Source organism: Symphalangus syndactylus, chromosome 5 (assembly GCF_028878055.3).
Source record: "Symphalangus syndactylus isolate Jambi chromosome 5, NHGRI_mSymSyn1-v2.1_pri, whole genome shotgun sequence".
NCBI lineage: Eukaryota > Metazoa > Chordata > Mammalia > Primates > Hylobatidae > Symphalangus > Symphalangus syndactylus.
Genome location: NC_072427.2, coordinates 79,162,854 through 79,187,455, shown reverse-complemented (window position 1 = coordinate 79,187,455; position 24,602 = coordinate 79,162,854). Strand labels below are relative to the sequence as shown.

General features: G+C 35.2%; 1 protein-coding gene across 4 annotated transcripts in view; it reads left to right on the top strand.

Annotated features, from left to right (window-relative positions):
- The first annotated feature begins 2,737 nt into the window (after positions 1-2,737).
- The window catches only part of LOC129483164 (dol-P-Glc:Glc(2)Man(9)GlcNAc(2)-PP-Dol alpha-1,2-glucosyltransferase), a 36,158-nt gene continuing 14,293 nt past the window's right edge, over positions 2,738-24,602 (top strand). Inside the window, exons 1-4 of one of the 4 annotated variants that reach the window (XM_063640401.1) lie at positions 2,764-3,091; positions 4,282-4,479; positions 10,370-10,412; positions 12,990-16,380. In XM_063640401.1, coding sequence (XP_063496471.1) covers positions 2,921-3,091; positions 4,282-4,479; positions 10,370-10,412; positions 12,990-13,048 — 471 coding nt within the window. In that variant the 5' untranslated portion in view covers positions 2,764-2,920 and the 3' untranslated portion in view covers positions 13,049-16,380. Of the gene's footprint in view, positions 3,092-4,281; positions 4,480-5,532; positions 5,685-6,185; positions 8,566-10,369; positions 10,413-12,989; positions 16,381-24,602 lie in introns of those variants that run through there. The other 3 variants (XM_063640400.1, XM_055280177.2, XR_008657918.2) reach the window with 3 other exon arrangements.

Genomic DNA, 24,602 nt, shown 5'->3' with positions numbered 1-24,602 from the left:
CACTATGATTAGCAAGTGGCCAACGTTTTCATTCAGCAACAAGTGAAAAGGGGTGCAATAAGAGGCAGGATGTTTCTTGGACTAAGACTTCAAAGTTATTACAGTTACAGCCTTTGGGGAAATTCACTGTTCAGATATGGCTGTTTCAAACAGTTAAGTATATGCAATGTTATGTGAGTTCATCAAATTAGGAATATCTTAATTGATCAAAGTAAGCTAGGTTATACAGGAGAAATAAAGTCAAAATCTTAATAGCTTATAAACAAAAAAGATTTATTTCTTGCTAAAACAACCTATCCTTAGAACCCTAACAGAAATTGCCCATTTTTCTGCCATAACTTATCATAATTCAAGTAGCACAAATAAATAGTTGATGTGCAATGACAATAGGATTGCTCATCCTAATGACTCTTTTTCACAAACATCTATGGAAAATGGCAGTTGGAATTCTGAACGGAAAATATAAGTTGAAATTAATGCTGATCTAGTTTTAAATGATAGGTCTAATAAGATGTAATCTATTTCATTAAAACCCCAGAGGTAGCTATTTTAATAGGTCTTGATTTAGGAGCAGAGCTTTGGAAAGCATTTCAAGATTATCAAAGATGTTGTAATCTAAGAGTAGAAAAGTGACAACAGCTTCATCAACTTGCAGATAGTAAAAGTAACTCACTAACAAACGAGTGACGTACTCTACAAAGACTACTGGGCCCATGGAGCTTCTTAGCATTCTTAGGTGATATGTTTTACATCAATCGTTTCCAAATGCGAAGATTATTATTCAGTGATTTGAGATGGCACTCTAGAATCTAGTTTTTCACAGTGATCCCCCAGCAGATTTTGATGTAATTAGTCTGTAAGATGAACATTTTTTAAAAAGATGTAACTTGTATTTCAACTTGGTGTATGGAAACGGAGGAGAGTGGAATGTAGATGTAAAGTTATTGGGACTAGTGAAACATGCAGTTCAGTATACGTTGTAGGTTATTTTAACCTATAAGGCTATGAAGTTATTTTATTACACTTGGTCTGATGTTCTAATTCCTACACTTGGTTCTGACACTAATTTTTTCTGTAATTTTAGGTAAATCATTCATTTTTCTAAAACCAGCTTCTTTTATAAAATGAAGTCAAGTAGATTATTAACAAAAATCCCTAGCCATTCTAGAACCCCATATTTCCTTGAAACTTTCCATTCTATGTAAAGGGATGTGTGCAGCATGTATAGGAGTCAAATGTTTAACATAAACTATTGGTGGCAATTGTTTTGAAGAAAAATGGATAGCATAAATGTCTAGTCTTGTTCTACTCCCTTTAAAAACTACCCACTATTTCTAGGATGGGTCAGTAAGCTGCAGAGTATATATAACACGATTTAGCAGGTCAACAGGTCGGGAGCTAATTACTTGTAGATCACATCAACCTCTTGAAGACTGAATCATCTGGAGATGTGTTACAAGTGACTTAAACAGATACGTACAGCGTGGACTCAATAATAAAATGAGAGATAATGGTTAAAACAAAGCTAAGCATCGCATCAGAGTAGGATCCTGACATGATTTTATTCCAGTAATGTAAATGTTCCCATCCCCGCCCTCATTCACCACTACCTCCTCTTATCATTGAGGAAACAGGCAGAGACAGAATGGAAAGGCAGTCAGCTTAATTTAAGAAACTTTCTTAAGTTCAGAAATACTGAATTAGTTTTAACCCCGAAAAAGAGCTCAACTGAGAACTCTGAGGTTTGCAACCTTAAATCCCGACTAAATTCTGATATATTCCTGCCAAAGGCAACCTGATGGAGGTTACCTGAGAAATAGTTTTTCTACAAAACATGGCCAACCATGCTCAAGACAAAATTACAACACATAATTTATCTTTGGCATTCTTCAAATTATTTACCTCATCTCCTGCCCCCAGCACCTAATCCCAGAATACAGGAATTTAATGATGTCTGCACAGCCTATAAAAGTCCACAAATTTAAGTGCCTACTGTGTGAAAGCCATTTGGGGGACTACAAACATAAAGGATGTATAATGCCACCCACTAAGATGTTCACGCTTATGATTAGTAGGAAAAACAGAAGGCTGCCTTACAGATATTAACAACCAAATTTACAGGCACACCTAAAACATCCCAAATACTAATATATATATATTTTTTCCAAATCCTACAGGGTAATATGGCTATGAGAGTGCACTAGGAATGTCAACTTAACTAAATCCTCTGAGAGTATCCACATTTTGAAAGAGTTCTTTTTTAACCTAAACAAACGAACAAACACTCCTCTCACTGAAGTTCATTCGGCATTGACGGGTCTCTGGTTCTTCAAGTTTTCATCTGAAAGTCTCAGTCTTTGCTATCACAACCAACGCCCCCTTCCTACACTCCAAAATTGATGAAATGAAATGTCTTGGAATTGATGGTTTAATTAATTCGGATCACTGGAGAGAAAGAACAGAAATACCAGGGGAAAAAATGTGCAAATTTTAGGGCTTGGAATTGGAAACGTGGGGAAACGTCGCCACCTTCTGGTAAGTGATGGAAATGAGCAGAAAAAAAGATTCAAGCTGAGAAGCGGCTTTTTTTTTTTTTTTTTTTTCTAAGCAGCAAGCCACGCACCTCCCGCGCTGGCGAAATCCGAGACCCGCCCTTTCCGGAAGTTTTGACACTTTGTGCGCCCCAGGCAATGCGATTGAGAGCGTAATCATCCGGTCCGTTATCTAAACCCGTCACTCCGGGAAACAGCGACCCGATCTTTCCGGATCCGCGCTCTCCCAGCATCCTTTGCCTTCCGGTATGTGGCCCCGTCGGGCTAGTCCCGCCTAGCGCGCCCATTTCGAGCCCGTTTCCAGCTCGGGTTTCCGGGCTCAGAATTTTCCAGGAGTGGGTTCTTGGGCAGTGGCTGTGGGAGCAGGAATGGCGCAGCTAGAGGGTTACTATTTCTCGGCCGCCTTGAGCTGTACCTTTTTAGTATCCTGCCTCCTCTTCTCCGCCTTCAGCCGGGCGCTGCGAGAGCCCTACATGGACGAGATCTTCCACCTGCCCCAGGCGCAGCGCTACTGTGAGGGCCATTTCTCCCTTTCCCAGGTGAGGTCCCCAACCTGTCTCCACCCCAGGAGAGGCCTGAGAGGTCTCAGCGTCCTCAGCTCCTTCTCCCATCCTTAGACTTGTCCCGTTCCACCCCTCCACCAGCCTCAGAACATGAAAGAAACTGGGTATAGTCTTTTGTTCCTGTGGCTGAGATCTGTGAAATATTTATTAAATGAATGAATAAACAGCAGATCTGTCCCCCAGGAGGAAGTGATCTGGGAGAATACTTAATGGGGAACCGAGCGCTCCTCTTGGCAGCTGACGGTATCGATCCCACTTTGTCTTTCCTTGTCTTAGGATTAAAGGCATTCGGGTGCTCCTTGGAAATATCAGAAAACTTCCCTTTAGCTCACCTGTCAAGCACCTCACTGTGCATTTTAGGGGTGGGATAGGGTAGACTGGAAGGATCTTCAGCTACCAAAAAGTGACAATTTATAATCACAAATTCCTTCCCTGGCTATTTGTAGTGAACTTTTAACTGGATAAACTGGCAACCAGTCAAGTCACATCATTTTTGAATATATATTTGACTGTGCAAGTATGTACATATAAATATCAAAATAAGCATCCCCTGCTTTCCTGGTGACATAATATAGGGTACTGGCTAGAAATATAAAGTCTGTTTTAGAGAAAGATCTGATCTTAAATCATGGTGCTGTGATTTACTAGTTTTGTGATCTTGGAGATGTTCTGAGTTTCAGAAATTCAGGTTACTGATCTGCAAAATGACAATCATCTTTACTATAGGGCATATTGTAACGTTGATACAGAGGGTTTGGCACAATTTCTGTCTCAGTTTATGTTAGCTGTCGTCATGGAGCCTGTGGTCCAAATGTTTTCCTAAACGTAGAGTCCCAAACAGTGTTTCCATGCTTTTAAAAACTGGAACATTTGCAGTTTATTTCTCAAAATAAAGGCTTTCAAAGAACATTTCTTGGAAAATAGAAATAGATTTTAAGTTGTTGTTGTTTATTGGTTGCTGCTACCTGAACCATCACTAAGCTGGTCCCGGGGGCAAAAAATAAGGAAAACTAATCCTGTTCTGCCAGGGACTTACTTAATCTTGTCATAGAATAACTTCTCAAAATTTCTGATTGTTGCTGGAGATGAGACTTGGACTTGACATATTTGTGTCTGTCTTGTTCGTATTACCTCTTGTTTTTACCTCATTTTCTTTCATTTTAAAGTGGGATCCCATGATTACTACATTACCTGGCTTGTACCTGGTGTCAGTTGGAGTGGTCAAACCTGCCATTTGGATCTTTGGATGGTCTGAACATGTTGTCTGCTCCATTGGGGTGCTCAGATTTGTTAATCTTCTCTTCAGTGTTGGCAACTTCTATTTACTATATTTGCTTTTCCGCAAGGTACAACCCAGAAACAAGGTATGTTTCAAAATACTTAATACAAGTTTATGTGTAGTCAGGTCCACAATTACAACGAATTAGTTTTATGAGATTTGGTGAAAAATGTCTTTAACACTTTGTAACTTTGTATTTTTGTATATTATGTAAAGGTAAATTTAAATCCTCCATCTCCATTTTAGAATAAATTCGTATTTAAATACTTGAATAACTTATTTGTAAAATCTAAAGTAAATATTTGTTAAGTGAGTCAAACCAGTTCGATGAATACTTACTGAGCTTATTGCATGTGCTAGGGGCTGAGACTACAGCGATAAATGAGGCAGTCTTTTTCTTGTAAAACATATATATTCATTAGGGAAAACAGACTTTACCTAAGGACTTTTGATGTGATAACAGTGCAGGCCCCGGAGGTAGACTGCCTGGGTTAGAATTCTCTCCCTGCCACTTAACCAGTTTTGTTACCGTGGACAGGTTAACCCTTAGTGGCTCCATGTCTTCATCTATTAAATAAGAATAACAATAGAATCTGCCTTATAGAGCTGTTATAAAGGAACAGAGAAACTTAATAAATGGAAGATGCTTTGAATAGTGCCAGATATATAGTAAGGGCTCAGTAAATATTAACTCTCATAATTATTTTTAACCTTAAGAGATGATTTCAGTAGTGTCAATTATGATAGAGTGGTAAACATAAGATGCTATGAGGATACGGAGAAGGAGCAGGGGAACACTTACTGCTTTTCTGGGAGGGAGGGGAGTATGTGGCATTCAGTAAGTCCTCACAGAGAAGACGGTACCAGAGCTGAGTCTTGATGAATGGATAGGGCTGTGTAGGGTGGGGAATTAATCCTGGGGAGACAACCAGCATAAGCAAAGGAAGAAAGGCATTGAACAATGAGGTGCGGGGAATTGGTCTTGGAATTACAGGATTAGAAAGTAGAGGGATGTAAGGCTAGAGAAGTAGGTCATGAATGCCCTTATATGTCACAGAGAGGACTTTGAACTTTAGCATGTGATGGAGAGACCTTAATTTTAATCAAGGAAATGGCATGGTCTGATTTGGTGATTTAGATTAAGTGCAGTATACAATTCAAGAACATAAGAACACATTCAAATTCTGAAACAGCACGTCAGAAAGGCCGAAAGAAGATATGTAACTTTAGACTGGCTCACTTTTCAGAAAAATACCTGTTATTTCATCATGAAAATTTCATCTTGAAAAAGTAAGTCTGGGTATGGTAGTATAAATACCATATGCATGTTTACATTCTCCCTTGTGTAGAGTTATGAAGCATTTCCTTAAAGGAAAGTGGTGATTACGGCTAAGTGAATCCTTACTGAAGGCACTAAAACATAAGCTTAGGGAAATGAAGCCAGCACTGTGTCCTATTTACCTCCAGAGTCCCCATAGAACTTAGCTGGTATGTTGCACTCAATAACTCCTTAACTAATCATTGCCTGATTCAAATTGTGTTAAGCTATAGAAGATTTGGCATACACATGGTCTCCAAACTGATAGATATACATAAAAATTACCAGGAAGTGTTCTTATAAATGTATATTGTGTTTTTGCAAAGCCAGAGATAAGATTAATATTGATTAATTTTATTTAAAGAAGGCTTGAGTAGTTGAGTAGTTTTTAAATAAATTTCTTCATTAGGTAAGCAGAAATAGCATTTTTTAATCATGAAAATAATTTTATCTGTGTTTTTTCTTCCTCCAAGGCTGCCTCAAGTATCCAGAGAGTCTTGTCAACATTAACACTAGCAGTATTTCCAACACTTTATTTTTTTAACTTCCTTTATTATACAGAAGCAGGATCTATGTTTTTTACTCTTTTTGCATATTTGATGTGTCTTTATGGAAATCATAAAACTTCAGCTTTCCTTGGATTTTGTGGCTTCATGTTTCGGCAAACAAATATCATCTGGGCTGTCTTCTGTGCAGGAAATGTCATTGCACAAAAGTTAACTGAGGCTTGGAAAACTGAGCTACAAAAGAAGGAAGACAGACTTCCACCTATTAAAGGACCATTTCCTGAATTCAGAAAAATTCTTCAGTTTCTTTTGGCTTATTCCATGTCCTTTAAAAACTTGAGTATGCTTTTCCATTTGACTTGGCCCTACATCCTTCTGGGATTTCTGTTTTGTGCTTTTGTAGTAGTTAATGGTGGAATTGTTATTGGCGATCGGAGTAGTCATGAAGCCTGTCTTCATTTTCCTCAACTATTCTACTTTTTTTCATTTACTCTCTTTTTTTCCTTTCCTCATCTCCTGTCTCCTAGCAAAATTAAGACTTTTCTTTCCTTAGTTTGGAAACGTAGAATTCTGTTTTTTGTGGTTACCTTAGTCTCTGTGTTTTTAGTTTGGAAATTCACTTATGCTCATAAATACTTGCTAGCAGACAATAGACATTATACTTTCTATGTGTGGAAAAGAGTTTTTCAAAGATATGAAACTGTGAAATATTTGTTAGTTCCAGCCTATATATTTGCTGGTTGGAGTATAGCTGACTCATTGAAATCAAAGTCAATTTTTTGGAATTTAATGTTTTTCATATGCTTGTTCATTGTTATAGTTCCTCAGAAACTGCTGGAATTTCGTTACTTCATTTTACCTTATGTCATTTATAGGCTTAACATACCTCTGCCTCCCACATCCAGACTCATTTGTGAACTGAGCTGCTATGCAGTTGTTAATTTCATAACTTTTTTCATCTTTCTGAACAAGACTTTTCAGTGGCCAAATAGTCAGGACATTCAAAGGTTTATGTGGTAATATCAGCGATATTTTGAACTGAAAATGGACTTAATAATTAGACCATTTCTACAAAGAACAACTGAATAGGTGGAAAACAGAATTTCTTTTAGGTGCAGTGGTGATCCTCAAATTACATTAGTTTTTTAATATATATTTTAAACATATGTAAGAAATTAAGTGGCAGAGAAGTGAGAAAGCTTAAGACCTGCTTCAAAAGCCTGAAAAATGGGAAAATAAAATTGTTTTCAGATATCTCATATCACTCTCATAATGTTGGCCCCTTAAAAAGCTTGGGAATGTTTTGTATGTACAAGTTTATTAAAACTGGGTATGCTTCACGTTACTTTCATTACCATTGAAAGTAATGGCAAAACCACAATTACTTTTTTACCAACCTAATAATAGTGTATTAGCAAATATTTACAAATGGTCAGGTGATATTCTTGATTGAAAAGTTGCTTAACATTTCAGTAAATATAATTTTAATTCTAAGTCAAAATAGAAATGCATACATAGTAAATGATAGAGACTCATATATGCCTGTCTAGGCATCAAATTGTTGATTATTGTTTACAATCTAGAAATGATGAAGCTCTTTCACTAATTCCTAATATGAAATGTATGATGGCCAAAGACAAATTGTGTTGATTATAATCCTTTAAAAGGGGGATTTCCTTTCTGAAATACATATTGTATTAGCTTCCCAGGGCTGCCATAACAAATGACCACAAACTTGGGTGCTTACAACAATTTTCCTCACAGTCTGGAGGCCAGAAGTCTAAAATCAAAGTGTCAGCAGAGTTGGTTCCTTCTGGAGGCTGTAAGGAAGAATCCATAAACAGACATTCTATGTCTGTTTCCTAATATCTTGTGGCTGTCTGCAATTCTTGGAGTTCTTTGGCTTATGGACAGATCTTGTCCAAGTATTGCGGACAGCAATCTTCACTGCAGTCTCTGCCTCTGTGTTCACAGGGCCTTTCCCTCTGTTCCCTTCTCTTTATTACCTTTTAAGGACAGTGTCTTTGAATGTAGGGCCCACCCTGATCTAGGGTGATTGTGTCTGGAGACACTTAATTATGTTTACAAAGACCCATGTTCCAAGTAAGTTTATATTCACGTGTTCTGAGTAGACATGTCTGTTCGTGGGATGCTTTTCAGTCTATGACAGTTACTAAAGGACATTTTAGGATAATCTTCATGTGATTGTTAGGAGACTACCTTTTTAAATTTTTTTTATTATATATCAAATTATAGTTGTATATACTTATGAGATGCAAAGTGGCAGTATGATTTTCGAATATAATGTGGGATGATTAAATAAAGCTAATCTATCCATCACCTCAAATATTCGACATATTTTGTGATGAAAACATTTGAAATTTACTCTCAACAGTATTGAAATGTACAGTGCTTAATTATTAGCTGTATTCACCATGTTGTATAATAGATCTAAAAAAAGTCAAACATACTCCTTCTATCTAATTGAGGCTTTGTGTCTTTTGATTGTCATCTGCCCATTCCCACATCCCCGGCCTCTAGCAACCATCATTCTTCTCTCTACTTCTGTGAGTTTAATTGTTTTAGATTATGCAAGTAAGTGAGATCATGTGGTATTTGTCTTTCTGTGCCTGGCTTATTTCACTTACCATAATGTCCTCCAGGTTCATCTATATTGTTGCAAATGACACAATTTCTATCTTTTTATAGGCTGAATAGTATTTTATTGTGTATATATGCCACATTTTCTTTATCCATTCATCCATTGATGGACATTTAGGTTGATTGAATAACTTGGTTATTGTTACTTGTCTGCAGTGAACGTGGAGTGCTAGTGTTTGATTCCATTATCTATTTAAAAAAATGTCAGAATTGAAAGTTGAGAAATCTTTGGTCTGACCTTATTTTGTAGATTAGGGAACAACTGCTGGGGTAGGATTATTTTGTGTTACTTTTTGAATTTTGTGTTTATTATTTTGAGTGTATTTTTTGGGTTGTCATTCCATTACAGGAAAGTATTATTTGGGCATGTTAAATTTGACATGTAAACTTAGAATTATGAATAGAACACTTCTTTTAACATAATTTTATGTTTCCAGACTTTAAAAGTAGCTATAAGTGAACAAATTACTTTCCCCTCAATGTCAAATTTTGCTTCTCTGAGTTTTAAGTAATGATTCTACATTTACAAATATAAAATTGTTTGCAGGTGAAAATTACAAGTATAATTTGGATGATAAATACAGACCATTTTTTGGTCGTACTCTAGTACTCAGAAAATAGAGTTGCATTAGTTATAACAGTGATTGTAGAAAAACGTGTTTTACCCAGACTTTTTAAAAATTAGATGAGAGAGGACACTCAAAGAAATTATACTTTTGTCATTAATTTACTATAATGGAGAACTAAATCCGGGAAGTCAAAATTGAAAAAAGAATGTAGAATTTAGGGAAAATAACTTTTTGTCTGATAATATTAATGCAAGGATTTTGTATTTAGGAATACTTCTGAGAGGAGAAGCGTCCACTCTGATCTAGTCTGGCAGAACTGAGGAAAATATTCTACCCTGTAATTAAAGAAGACTGCTCTTTGGAGGGTTCACTGTTCTAGATTTTTGTTTTTTTTTTTTTTTTTTTTGAGGAGAAGTCTCGCTCTTGTCCCCCAGGCTGGAGTGCAATGGCGTGATCTCGGCTTACTGAAACCTCCACCTCCCGGGTTCAAGCAATTCTCCTGCCTCAGCCTCCTGAGTAGCTGGGATTACAGGTGCCTGCCACCACGCCTGGCTAATTTTTCCTATTTTTAGTAGAGACCAGGTTTCACCATGTTGGCCAGGCTTGTCTCGAACTTCTGACCTCGGCTTCCCAAAGTGCTGGGATTACAAGCGTGAGCCACTGTGCCCAGCTGTTCTAGTTCATTTTTAAGTGTTGAGTCCCTGCTGTTTTAAGAGCTGTTTTGGTGAAAATCTACATTCAGAGAGAAACAGATTAATCTTCCACATTTTTAATAAAAATAAATAAAATACAGTACTTGGCATTTTAAGAAAAGAATGCCATGTATTAAAAGGTGCTATTTTCAACTATTTATTATTTTAAAACAGGAATGCTTATCAATACTTTTGAATTTAAGATAAATGTCTTGGTTAAATTTTCTAGGCAGTTCAAAGATGGCCATTTGCTGGTGAATTTTCCAAAACAGGTAACAGATAAAATGATTATGTAAGAACTTGGCACAACAGATCGTTTTGCCTTTAGCTGTTCAAGAAATGATACCAAACTCAAGGTCATTCACTTGAAACAACTGAGAAGACCATTCTTAGGTGTTTAGATCTTTGCTTTTAGAAACATTCTTAGTTATATTTGTGTTTTCAAGAGTTATTGAGTGGATATTTTTTCATGAATTTTTAAACAGACTTAGCTGAATTCATTAAAATAAGGTGATTATGAAAAAAAATATTGCCCTGCTCGAGGGCATATGGAGCCCTACAGTTACCGTTACTAAAGTCTGTGAGTATGTCTATTTTGAAAAGTGTCATAAAAAGATCTAGTCCATAAATCGTTATAGCTTCAGTAATACATCATTTTGAACTGATTCGATCTTCTGTGAAATTCTAGAGATATGTCATCTTTAGGTAAATTAGTAGGATTTCAGGTATGCTGTGAATTTTGTTACGTTTGTGTTTTCCATTAATGGATAGTCAGAAATCTTTTGAACTGCGTCTGACTATATTTAAATGATTTGGAAAGATAGTATCTCTCAGTTTAAACATAGCATCTCATTTTGGCAAGATACATTATTTTAGCTGTCTGGCCTTTTCTTTGTCTTCTTAGAGATATTTCTGAAATGTGCATAGCCAATCATAAAATACCTTGTATAAATAGCCTAATGTAATTTATTTATAATAAATACACAGCTTAATGAAATGCATTTCTAGTTTGAACTTAATTGCCACTTGGCTTGATATTATTTTCCTTAGAATTGTTGGAAGAGAGGAGAGAGGAAGGGATCTACCATTTTTATTTATACCACCTAAATAGTGGACTGTTATTTTGGACTCACTTTTAAATAAAATATTTATTCATATGAAGAGATACATTTTGTGTTTATTAGGTTAGTAAGCATTTATTATCTTTGAAATAATTGGAATTTCATTAAAAAGTGAAGCAAGTAAGAATTGTGATGTAAATTTGAAAATTTTTAAATGGAAATTTAAATATGACTTAGGAACCATGGGCTTGTAGAAAAAAACATTTAACATGGGGCTTAAGATTTTTATATTTGGTTGTGGCTCTGGGATCAATAAGGCAAGTGGTTTAGTCTTTAGTCCTCATTTCAGATGAGAATAGTATTTGCCCAAACTCTAGTCAGTGTCTGATTGGTATGTGTATAACCTTATTTTAAAAAGGATTCATCCCTGCCATATACTCATAATATTTATAAGTATGTCATATGCTAAATATTGAGGAAATATATACTGAATAAAGTTTTTAGTATAGAGTGAAGTGAATAGAAAAAATATCCATATAACTGTGGCTAATTTTAGGAAGTAAATCGTGTTTCATAATAAGAGTCATCCTAAACATTTTTCTGCGTAATTTTCTGACCCAGTGTTAAACATTTTTATTTGCTTTAGTGAAAGTTTGTTCAACCCACAGGCCGCATGCAGCCCAGGACGGCTTTGAATGCGGCCCCAACACACATTTGTAAACTTTCCTAAAACATGATGAGATTTTTTGTGATTTTTTTTTTTTTTTGATCATCAGCTGTCATTAGTGTTCGTGTGTTTTATGTGTGGCCCAAGACAGTTCTTCCAATATGGCCCAGGGAAGCCAAAAGATTGGAGACCCCTGCTAGCATTTAATGCTTATACATGTATTTACTTGTAAATATGTTGTTTCTTTGATAGGATATGATTTCAACATAATTACTGTTTATTTAAAATAAGAAAAATAAATAACTTTCAACCATTAAGAGGTTATAAGACTTTAAAGGGAAAGTTTCTTTAATAGGGTATAATTTCAAAATAGTTGCTTTTTATTTAAAATAAGAAAAATCAGTAAACTTCAACCATTAAGAGCTTATAAGACTTTAAAGGGAAAGTTTCTTTAATAGGGTATAATTTCAAAATAGTTGCTTTTTATTTAAAATAAGAAAAATCAGTAAACTTCAACCAATAACAGGTTAAAGAATTTAAAGGTAAAAGACATTTCAACTAATTAGAAATACTTTGTTTTTTTTTAGTTGGGCTACATTTTACCACTCTAGAAATAGCTGTTAATTATTTTTTATATAGGGTGTTTTTATGTATTTAATGTTGACAACTGACATTTCCAATATACAAAAACTTGTGTAACTGAGAAAATTATAATAAAAATAGAGATTGAGAATATATTTTTGACATATATCCGTGAGTCAACACTAGTATTTAATATTTGGGATTTGAAAAATTATTTCTAGGGTAAGAAATTTTGTCACAATATAATATCTGTATATTGTGCCTTTTTTAAGAGATAAGTTTTTGATGAATTGAATGTTAATTAAATTTTATCTCAGCGTATCACCATCAGACCAAAAGATACAGTATTTTTCTAACAAGGAAAAGAAAATACATACATATATGTATTTATATATGCAAATTTGTATATATGTAATATATCATATACATAATATAATATGTATATTGTATGTATGTAATATACACAATATATTACATATATACAAATTTGTATATATGTGTGTGTGTATACGTATTAATTTCCTCTTTTTTTTTGTAAGAATTGAGACAGGGTGTCAGTATGTTGCGTGGGCTGGTCTCAAACACCTGCCGCAAGTGATCCTCCTACCTTGGCCTACCAAAGTGCTGGGATTTACCATGAACCACTGTGCCAGCTTCCAACAAGAAAAATATTAAATGTATTGGTTTTTCACAGTGAAACTTAAATTCAGTTTAGTTGAACCATATGTGTTTGTGTATGGCATATACAAGATGAAAAAGAAAGGGAGGAAAAATAATGATGGTTGCCATCATTCATTGAACACCTGTAATGTTTTAGGCATTATACTAGGTGATTTACAAATATTGTCTCATTTGATGCTACATTTATATTTCTGTGAGGTAGATGTTGATTTCTATTTGACTGCTGAAGAAACTGAAGGTCAGGCAGGTCAGGTGATCTGCCCGAAGTCCACACTGTCACTAAATGAACATAGATTGGTATGACTCCCAAGCCTGTGAGTTTTTGACCATCATATTCTGCCTCACTATGAAAAGTGTTTTTTAAATTAATTAATTTTTTTAATGAAAAGAAGTAGTATATGGAGAGAGAGGTGAAAATCCATGTTTGCTCTCTGCAGTTTCCAGGCCATTCATGGCATGTTATTTTTGTACTGGATATAGTCATTTTTTAAAATGCTACAAACTGTTCAAAAGAGCATGAACAACATGATAACTCCTTATAATTTTGTTGTAAGATAAATGGCTAAAAGTATGTGGGATGTTTAATTTGGATAAGTGGAAATTCTATCACTTGATAAGCTCTCTTGAAGAATAATTATTTGAAAGATTGGACTTAATTCTGTATTGCCTGAAGTGTAAATCAGAGGTCAACAATTAGATTGCAAATCATGAAAAGCATGACTTTTCTAATTGTTTAGTCTTTTTAGGGAAACAAGCCCAGAAAAAAATTAAGATTCTCATTCATTGGAGGTAAGATTTCTATTAAAGATACTTTAGAAGAGTTAGATAGCAAGTAGGTAAAATGTCTTTTAAAGGTATCTGACATCTTTAAAGCTCTGTGATTTTTAAATTCTTAATTTTGTTACAGTTAATTTTTTAAAAATTAATTGCTGAGTCATGGTCAAGTATTTCCGATGACTTACATGCTGTCTTTGATATATTTTAAGTTTCTAAACCAAAACTACTATTTAATTCTATTACCCTGTTTTAGAAAAACATTCGAGTTATACAACTTACTAAAAGATATTTTAGCGATGATGTTTTGGAGCACTAGTAATATAGTGTTTAACTTATTTTCTATTTTTTTATCCCTCTATATTAGTGAAATTCTATTTGAAGTTTTCCCCCAGTGATTAAAAAAAAGACTGAGCACTATCTGTAAAAATTTTTAAGGTGGTGTCCACTAGGTGGAGATATTGTGCTACATTTCCAAGTGTTGTAATTAAACTTTTATTAGTGTGAATTAAACTCTTTTATAGTGTTTTATTGTTTTTAACCACAAAGATTTATAATCATTTATATCTATTTATCATAATGTTATTAAAATGTTTCCTGAGTTGTATGAAGCTAAGATACATGTAAAAACAAAACAAAACAAAAACCTCTCTTTTGTGTTTTGTAATCATATATTAGATGATTTAACCTAATATATCTTCCCATATGATATATCTTTTCATATGGCATACTTCATTCATATGACATAGTTAGAATCTTTTCCCACAAACAATGAGTGATGATATCTCATTTGAAAACTCGTGTAACGTATCAGCCACTCTTTTAAAGTGATTTACCCATGTTAGTCTCATAATAACTCTATGAGATCAGTACTGTACACGTGGGGAAACTTAGTCTAGAGAAGTGAAGTGTTTTTTCCAAGATTACAAAATAACTGTCTGAGCTGGGATTATAACCAGGCAGCCTGACTCCAAAATCAATATTCTTAACTCTGTTGATATGATGGAGAAAGGCGTGAAGTCTACCTTCAAATTCATGGCATTTTAGAAGGAAAAATTGTCACAAATAATGTGATTATACTTCCTAGTTTTATAGGTCAGACAAACGAAGTCCACACTAATTTTGCCTCTTCCACAGGGAGATAGATTCTCATCTACCGTTGTGTCTTTTGTTTCTGTTTTTGTCATCATACCTCAAATTGATATATGTTGTAAATATGAATTTAAGGAAGTAAAATACAAAATAACGCCGGGCTGGAGCCTTCAGCCATATTAATATACATTGACATAAAGACCTTTGTTTTAATATGAATGATTCCAGTTATCAAATGGAGGAATAGTTGTTTGAAAATTAATATTTAGCTTCTCAAAAGAGACTCCTATTTGGAAGCAAATTGTTGGTTAAACAGAACATACTTTAGATTTTTGAAAAATTCTCTGTGGAATAACAATCTCTAATTTTTAAGAATGTATGAATATGTGTTCTATGTGCTTTTAAGTTATGTATTACATACTATTCTCTAAAATGGAAATGTTTATTTGGCTTCTAAAAGTCATTTGTGAGTTCATGTTATTTAAAACTGCTTTTCAGTCGACTTATTCTTTATAAAAAATTTTATTCAAATAGCATGTTTTTATTTTGTTTTTAAATAAATTCATGTTTGATAATATTTTATAATGTATTATGTCTAACACATTTTCTTATCCTAAGCCAAGTATTAGAAGCTTTGTATTTCCCTCACACTGTCCGGTTAGCTATTTTCCCCTGTCTACCACCTACCTAATCCTAAGCTTTATTAGTCATTTTAAAATAGAACCACATCTTTTTAAATACCTGTGATGTGTGCTTATAACTAGCCTGGGTGTCTGTATAATCTTCCTTTTATTCTCATAATAATAGAAAGCAGTCAAATTACTGGCTGATCACCTGAACTTGTGGCGGCTCGGGTTTCTTTTTTTAGGCTAGGTCTGTAGGAAGCTCAGAGTATTTACCAAACACATCTAACTTGGCGGGGTTCAAGCCCAGTCTTTAGGTCTTGTGGTGAAAAAAAGAAAGTGGTCCCTACTCTGTGTCTGCAGACATCCAGCTCTTACTTTCCCATTGGGTGTCTTCGAGTTTCTCCCATCATATGCAGCTCAGAGGTCAGCCCAAGACTTATACACAGATTTGGGGATTCCCTTCTTCTGTGACTCCCTCTTTTCTGAGATTTCTCCTAATTTACAGCCACTCTAGCAGTCCTGAATTCTGTCCTTTCACAGCTCAAACCAATCATATTGCACCTTTCTAACTAGAGTGTGCCCTCTGAGGGAAAAGTCATATAAACATGGATCTCACCCAGTGAGATCTTTCAACTGAGTCCATCCAGTTCCTGCCTTCTTTTGTTTACTCTTCAGTGTTTCCAGAAAGATTTTTTTTCCCTTTTTAAATGAGTCAATCTACTGGAAAGCTAATATAATAAAAGCTCCTCTGCCATGACCTGCCTAGGAATCTTGTCTTGATTGTAGTTAACGTGTGTTATGTGTAGTCTTTCTGTTTATTAGATAAGGAAGTTGTGGGTGTTACTTTTGGTTTTAAGAAACTAAAACAGAGAGTTCCTGAAAATAGTTTAGGTGGCAAGAGTAAGTTTTTGGAATATGGACTTCTGTATTAGCCCATTCTCATGCTGCCAATAAAGACATACCCGAGACTGGGTAATTTATAAAGGAAAGAGGTTTAATCGACTCATAGTTCCACATGGCTGGGGAGGCCTCACAATCATGGTGGAAGGTGAAGGAGCAAAGTCACGTTTTACATGGTGGCAGGTAAAGAGAATGCTTACGCAGCACAATTCCCATTTATAAAACAATCGGCCCTTGTGAGACTTACTACCAGGAGAACAGTATGGGAAAGACCCGCCCCCATGATTCAGTTACCTCCCACTTGGTCCCTCCCACAACACCTGGGAATTATGGGAGCTAAAATTCAAGATGAGATTTGGTTGGGGACACAGCCAAACCATATCAAGTTCTAATATGGTCCTCTAACAAAGTCTGACATAGTATTTGTTATTAAATGCAATGACAACTTGAGGGAACCTTGTGTGAAAAAAAGCGGTATCTAGAAACACAAAAGTGACCTACTTCAGACAAGATGAACTCACCTAATGGGGGCTAACTAATGGAAAGTACAACATGATTATCACTGAGGAGGAATATAAGAGCTAGGGTGTTTACATGAGAATAGAAATCACATCTGGTGGAAGGGACAAAGACATACTTCATGGAGAAATTCACATTGGAGATTATTTGTATAGAAACCTGTGGAGACACTGCAGAAAGCATTTCAGGCAGAATAACGTGATGCAAACAAATTACACAGTAAACTACCATATGGCTGAGAAGCAGGTGGTGACAGTGGCCAACACTTATGAAGCGCTATATGACAGGCACCAGTCTAAATTTTGAACATGAATTTAAGCCTCATAGAAATGCCCTAAGGCAAATGCTATTATGATCCCTATTTTTACTGACAAGGAAAATAAGTCATAGGGAATTGAAACAGTTTACAGACAGGAAATGTGGCTCCAGAACATGCCTTCTTAACCAGGGCGCTATACTGATTCCTGCTAAACTTGCATCATCTGATGGCCTGTGCATCCAAAGAACTGAGGTTATTTTTAGGAAGAAAGTAAGAACAGTGCTCTGCTGTATACAGTGAGGAGCAAGGAAAGCATATGTCCCACACACAGACCCACAGATAAATGGGTGTGGAGAGAAAAAGTTACTTAGAGATGATGGGAAGGTTTCAGTTAAAACCAGAAGAATGGCTGTGTGAGACAGGCCCTCCACTCTCCTGTAGATCCTGTTGTAAGTGATGCAGAAGCCAGAGAGAAGGTTGCTCTCCATCAGAAACATGAGGAGTTTCGGAGCCCTCTCTAAAATACTTGGCCTGAAAGGGTTTGAAGCCAGGAGGAGAGATGCAGTCTTAGGAGAAATGTTTCATGAGCTGTGACAGGTACCCTATCAGTCTTTCTCAGTAAGTACTGTTCTATGTAATTTTTATATTTTCCTTGCAACCCTATCACTCTCTAAAGGTCTAGTGAAGAAATCAAATTTAGATGAAGAAACCTAGCTTGACCTAGAATCTTCACTGTGTGTGTGTGTGTGTGTGTGTGTGTGTGTGTGTGTGTGTGTGTGTCTGTAATGTATACATTGGGTCTTTGGGCCAAATACATTGTAAGGTTTCAGAGGTATAAACAGGCCCTGGGCTGTGGAGAACCATGGGAGGGGATGATCTTGATCTAAGTCAGTAGTTTTCACTTAGCCACATCTAGGAATCTCTGTCTTGGTCATAAATTTTGTTCTTTGAAATGCAGGGAAATGTATATCATGAAGTGCAGGAAATGCAAGGAAAAGTAACACGTTAAAGCTAATTGGTTATTAATATTTTAAGAGCATATGAGAATGTCATATTTTATTCCCTCCAGCTCTCCAACCATATCCCCCACACATACCCACACACTGCCTGCCCACATGTAAGCACAAGTATTTCTGGGGATCATGAGCATGAGAACTTTAGGGGTATTGCTAGGAAAAGAAGGAAGAGAGAAAGTAGGAAGACTGAAGACAGAGAAAGGAACCACCAGAAAGGGTAGAAAAAAAGAAAGGAATCCTTTCTTCACATACCAATGACTAAGAATACCTTTCTCCATTAAAATACTATCCAGGAGGCACATTGGAATGAAACACATGTGGAATACTGATATGAAAAGACAGAAGAATATAATAGGATCTGAGTTGAAAGACCATGCTTATCTCTTCACTTGTACTATAAGAATTTACAGTGATGTTCTTTGGTTGGGGTAACTGTGATGGGCAACGTTGAAACCCTTTATGCCAATTTTGTTTTCAAAATGCATTGTCTTAAATTTTCCCTCAAGGTGGCACTCTTGGACATCTTTTCCAGTTATTAGTCTGACAGGAACTTGGTACCATTTTGCTTACCTTCATAATGTCACAGATGCTAGTGATTTTTTCATTTTTTTTTAAATGCATTCTTTGAACATTTTTAGCTTTAAGCAAATATATTTGCTTATTTTTGTCATTGAGCATTTTGAAAACATGGTTAGAAGCTTGAAGCAGACAATCATAGCTGCATTCTATTCCCCATAATTAAGAATATGTAAGGCCTGGCGCAGTGGCTCACACCTGCAATCCCAGCACTTTGGGAGGCCGAGGCGGGTGGATCACCTGAGATCAGGAGTTCGAGATCAGCCTTATCAACGTGGAGAAACCCTGCCTCTACTAAAAATATAAAATTAGCCAGGCGTGGTGGTGCATGCCTGTAATCTCAACTACTATGGAGGCTGAGACAGGAGAATCGCTTGAACCCGGGAGGCGGAGGTTGCGGTGAGCTGAGATCGTGCCATTGCACCCCAGCCTGGGCAACAGAGCAAGACTCCATCTCAAAAAAAAAAAAAAAAAAAGGTATTTAGAGGCCGGGCGCGGTGGCTCACGCCTGTAATCCCAGCACTTTGGGAGGCCGAGGCGGGCGATCATGAGGTCAGGAGATTGAGACCATCCTGGCTAACACTGAAACCTCATCTCTACTAAAAATACAAAAAATTAGCCGGGGGTGGTGGCAGGCACCTGTAGTCCCAGCTACTCGGGAGACTGAGGCAGGAGAATGGCGTGAACCTGGGAGGCGGAGCTTGCAGTGAGAGGAGATTGCGCCACCGCACTCCAGCCTGGGCGACAGAGCGAGACTCCGTCTCAAAAAAAAAAAAAAAGAATATGTGGAAACCTTGATATTTTCTCTTTCCAATTGGAATGCCAGTCAAACCTGGAATTTATAAATAGTTTTAATAAATGTGGAATTTGCTATATATATATATAGTAATAAAAATATAGTAATGTGTATATAGTAATAAAAGTCTTCCAAAAGCTTCTGTATGGGAAATACTTGTTTCCCTTAGTCAGGCCATTAGAAAAGCAGCCTGCCATTCTCTGATAGCTGTGCTATAGAGCAGGTTACTTGATAAGGAATGAAAGCAAAGTGATTCTATTTGTTATGTAATGTGAGTGACATGGAAGGTAAATTTTTAAAAATAGTCATGGATTTTAGCTTTCTGAAAGGAATGCAGTTTGGAAGTTTCTCCAAATCTCCAAATGGTTTTGAGTTACATATAATGCAACCTGACACCTAGCTTGATGTTTGAATTCTGTGTAGCTAGAAAGTTGATAGACTATGGATCTTTTCTGTTTTGTAATGTTTGGTATTATACTGGACCTTTCCTTGTGTTAATTTTTTCTCTTTATTAACATATGAAAAATTCCGTGAACTATTGATCATCCAATGAGATTTTCTCAATTTCAAAAGACAAATAATGCAATTTGGAAGACTGTAAATTTGTTTGCATGTAATCTGAATCTCTAGATATACTCTAATTTTTTTTCAGTAAATTCTGAGTTAAATGTTTATCATTACAATGTCAGAGGATTAACTTAATTTTTCTATCTTCCAAATCCAGTTTTCCTCCATCAAGAACAAATTTTCATCAAATTGAAATAATGGTGTAGTTTTTGGAAGAAAACTAGCTTATTATGAGAAATAATTAGCAGGCATCTAAGAAAAAAATTCTAATTGAATTTGGCATTCATATTTTTTGAGGGTTTTGTAATTGGGGCTTAATATTTGATAAGGGTAAATTAACCAAGATCAAAACCTTTAAAATATTCGAATTGATAAGTATTTTATAATTATTGAAATAACTTTTCTCTAATAAGTAAAGGAGAAATACATTGAACAAAATAACCAACCAACTTTCTGCTACACACTAAATTTTGATAGACTGTCTTTGTCTAAAATAGTTATTCAGCTATAAATATAGAACACTTGAGCTAGAGTCAGAATACCTAGATTCAAGTCCTGGTTCTGCCATTAACATGCTGTGTGAACCTAGGAAGGTGAACCTATTAGATCAAATGAGAAAGGAAAATACATACAAAAATTATTAAATGGCTGTTAATTGCACACAGTGTAAGGGTTATGCATGATTTATTTAATATGACTGAGGCAATACACCAAATAGTTTTATTAACTTTTATCATAATTTTTGTATGATGTTAAATAGTGTTAGATAATTGAATCATTCGTTGTTGCTATTTTCAGGAATGTTTTAAAATGGCTTTTTATATCATTTAAAATGTCAGTTCCTTCTTTAACTTGAAAAGACACAGATTTTGGTCACTTTTTTGTATACTTGCTAATTATTACAGTTAATGACCTTGTCTTCCCAAAGCAGAGATGTTCTAAAATGTTCTAAATGTTCCATTTGATGTTCTAAAATAAATGTTACATTTGGTACATTATTTAGAATTACATTAGTTGGGCATTTTACCGATGCAAGGAAGTAATACGGAAAGTCATTGAGAGTAGAGAAACATGAGTTAGGAGAGGATATTTTGCTTCCATCTGCATAGTCTCTCCCTGGTGGGCCCCAGAACTTTTAGCATTGGAACGTATAGCAAAGCCTCATCAAGAAGTGAGACTTGGGATAAAACTTGGGTTCAAAATATCTACCCTCTTTTTCATCTTCTGTCTCCTTCCCCACACTGAAACCCACAGAGATTCTCATTGGTCTACTCTGGTTCCCACTCACAACACACACACAATAGGCTTCCGTCTGAGCCATACTAGGACTCACTCAATATAACCCATGAATATTTTCCTTTGACTCAGATGCCAATTGATGGTCCTTAGTTATGGCCAGCATAGCAGGATAGGTTACATTAAAATTGTAATTCTCATGTTGCTTCAGCTTTATTTAGAAACAATTCTAGCTGCTGTCATGATAAGGAGGTATGAACAAGAACAATATCCATTGATACAGCCAATATAGCAATATGCCATTTTTATAACAACCAGAAACATTTTAATGTAATAAATACAAGTATATATGTGTGGTTTTATTTTCCCAATTTTTTTTATGGCTCCCCTAAAAATACAATAACTGGACCAATCAATGGTTATTTACCAAGTACCCGAAGCTCTTCATTTGCAGTTTGCTGTAGCAGTATGCATAACTTAATATGCAATGAAAAGATAAGATATAAAGGGACATATAATGTCAGGAAGCTTTTCATGACATTGCTCTCCTCCTCATAACTGAATATGTTTTTCTATACTTAGAGCCATCATCACACCATTCAAGTTGCTAACTTACTCATCTGTATTTCTTACTAGACTATAAGCTTCATGAATCCAAAGACTGTGTCTGTCACATTCACATATAGCCAGCATATAAACATAGCAAATGTTCAAGAAAGAGCTTTTGACTGACTTAATGAATACGAATAACTAGATGCCCAAGGAGACCAAACTAGAATAATCTTCTATTATTTAAATACAAAACTCTGGTTAAATTTAAGTCTACTAAATTTTAGTTTAGCAACACTGTATGGAGTACTTATTTTCTATTCTTTTACCTGAGATGCAACTACCTTAATGCTCAAAGGCCAGTATATTTTTCCACTAGAATGCCTTCCTAAAAGAAAAATAGTGGGGAGGCTATGGATTAGAAAAGAGTCAAGATTTAGATTAACCAAACAATGTGTAGACTTTCTTTTTTTTTTGAGATGGAGTCTCGCTCTGTCTCCCAGGCTGGAGTGCAGTGGCGCAATCTCGGCTCACCAATGTGTAGACTTTCTATGGTCACTAGCATGACCAAACCATATCAATTTATTCAATTATTGCAATATTTGTATTATTAATGCTTTTTTGCAAGTATTTATTTGTATTATTAATATACTTATTAATATTTGTATTAATGATTTTAATATGTAATATATTATATATTCCTTTTATAGAAATATGTCAGAATATTTATTTAGAAATTTGTATATATTTATTATTTAGAAACATCTAACATTTAAAAATAAGTAATATCCTAAATAAACAATGTAATGTTCTAAATAAACATTTCTTAGAAATATATTTGTACGTGCATGCCCATATGTGTACGTGTGTGTGTATGCCAGCTGTAAAAAGAATATTCTCTACTTTGTATTTTTGATAATTAGAATTATAGTGGTGGTGATTTGCTTTGATATAAAACATTTGACAAACATCACCAGTGAATGTCGGTCTGATGCTATTTAAAATTAAAATATTATCACATATTAATATGTATAGAAAAATAAAGACATGAAAAGAAATCAAGACTAAAGATTAAAAGACATTTCTCTTTTCAACATCAGCAGTTGCAGTTGCGGCTCATTTCTCTTTTGCCATTTACCCTGTTCAAAACAATATCCTTTGTCTTGCAGTTATATCAATAAATTCTTCAGGCAGTCAGTTCCAAAGCTGCCCTCTGAAGATGTTGGAGCTCTGAGTCACTGAGGTTTAGTTTGAATTTAATGTTTGATGTCATATTGATGCTTTTTAAATTGTGGACCATCATACCTAAATTTTTACCTAGATCTTTCCAAATCTAGGCATATCAAATAATATTAAAAAGCTAGCATTTATTTTGTTCTCATTCATTTTCATACTTATATTGCTTGGTGTGATTGTGATTTTTTGCTGTTTTTTTTTTTTTTGGCTGATATCAAGGAAGGGATTTTTTTTATCCACATAAATAAGCAAGACCATTATTGGATGTCGTCTACCCACATTACTGTCTGACCCTGAAGACAAATACAGTCAACTCACTTATGTGGGTTGCCAATTAAAAATAGGGAAATCTTATACATAATGAAATAGTTCTTGTGCTTCTCAAAAACATGATTTAATTTGCACTGATTTACTCATACATGATTTGGTATAACAGTTTATTATCCTTACTAAGCAATTCTATAGAATTTTACATTCAAAATCAGTATCTTGTTTTTGCTCCTATAGAACAGAACATAAAGTGAATATCAACAAATTTATAATTACAAACTGAATAGCAATGATCATTATAGTTTAAACTATTTACAACTAGTACAATATTTATATAAATATTGTATCATATAAATAAATAAAACAACAACTATTTATTCAGCTCATAGCTCTGTTGGTCAGAAATTTGGACCGGGCTGAACTGCATGATTTTCTGCTGGTCTCAGTTACACCTACAAGTTCAGCTAAACCATTTTGCATGTCAAAGCAAAGGAGTGTGACCACCTATCGACTGAGGGTGTTGGGAAGCCTGGACTATATGTGTCCAACTTGCTAGCCTGGAAATTTTAACATGGTAGCCTTGTCAGCGGTCCCAAGAGGATCAAGAAAGGGCAAACCAAAATATACAAGTAGTTTTCAAGTTGCTGCTTGTTTTACGTTTGCCACTGTTTCACTGGACAAAGTAAATCACATAGCCAAGTCCAGTCACCATGCAAGGGTACCAACAAAGGGCTTGGATGAAGAGGGAAGAATTTGTAGTTGCTTTTTAAGTCAGCCACAGATGGATTTTGGGGAAACTGATTCATGGATTCCTACTTTGCTGTCTTTTTAAAAATATTCATTTATTGTAATTAGAATTGATATTAGACAGCAGTTGGTAGCTTAGACAGCAGGCATTTCTGCTCTCTTATGCTGCCATGTCGTGAGAACTGGACATTTAGCTCACCTTCATGATGTTATGTACTTTATAATATGTGAATTTACTCATTCTCAACTTTTCCTTATTAGTTCATGTACTATTATTGTGGTTCATCAGTTGAGAACTCTGATACTTT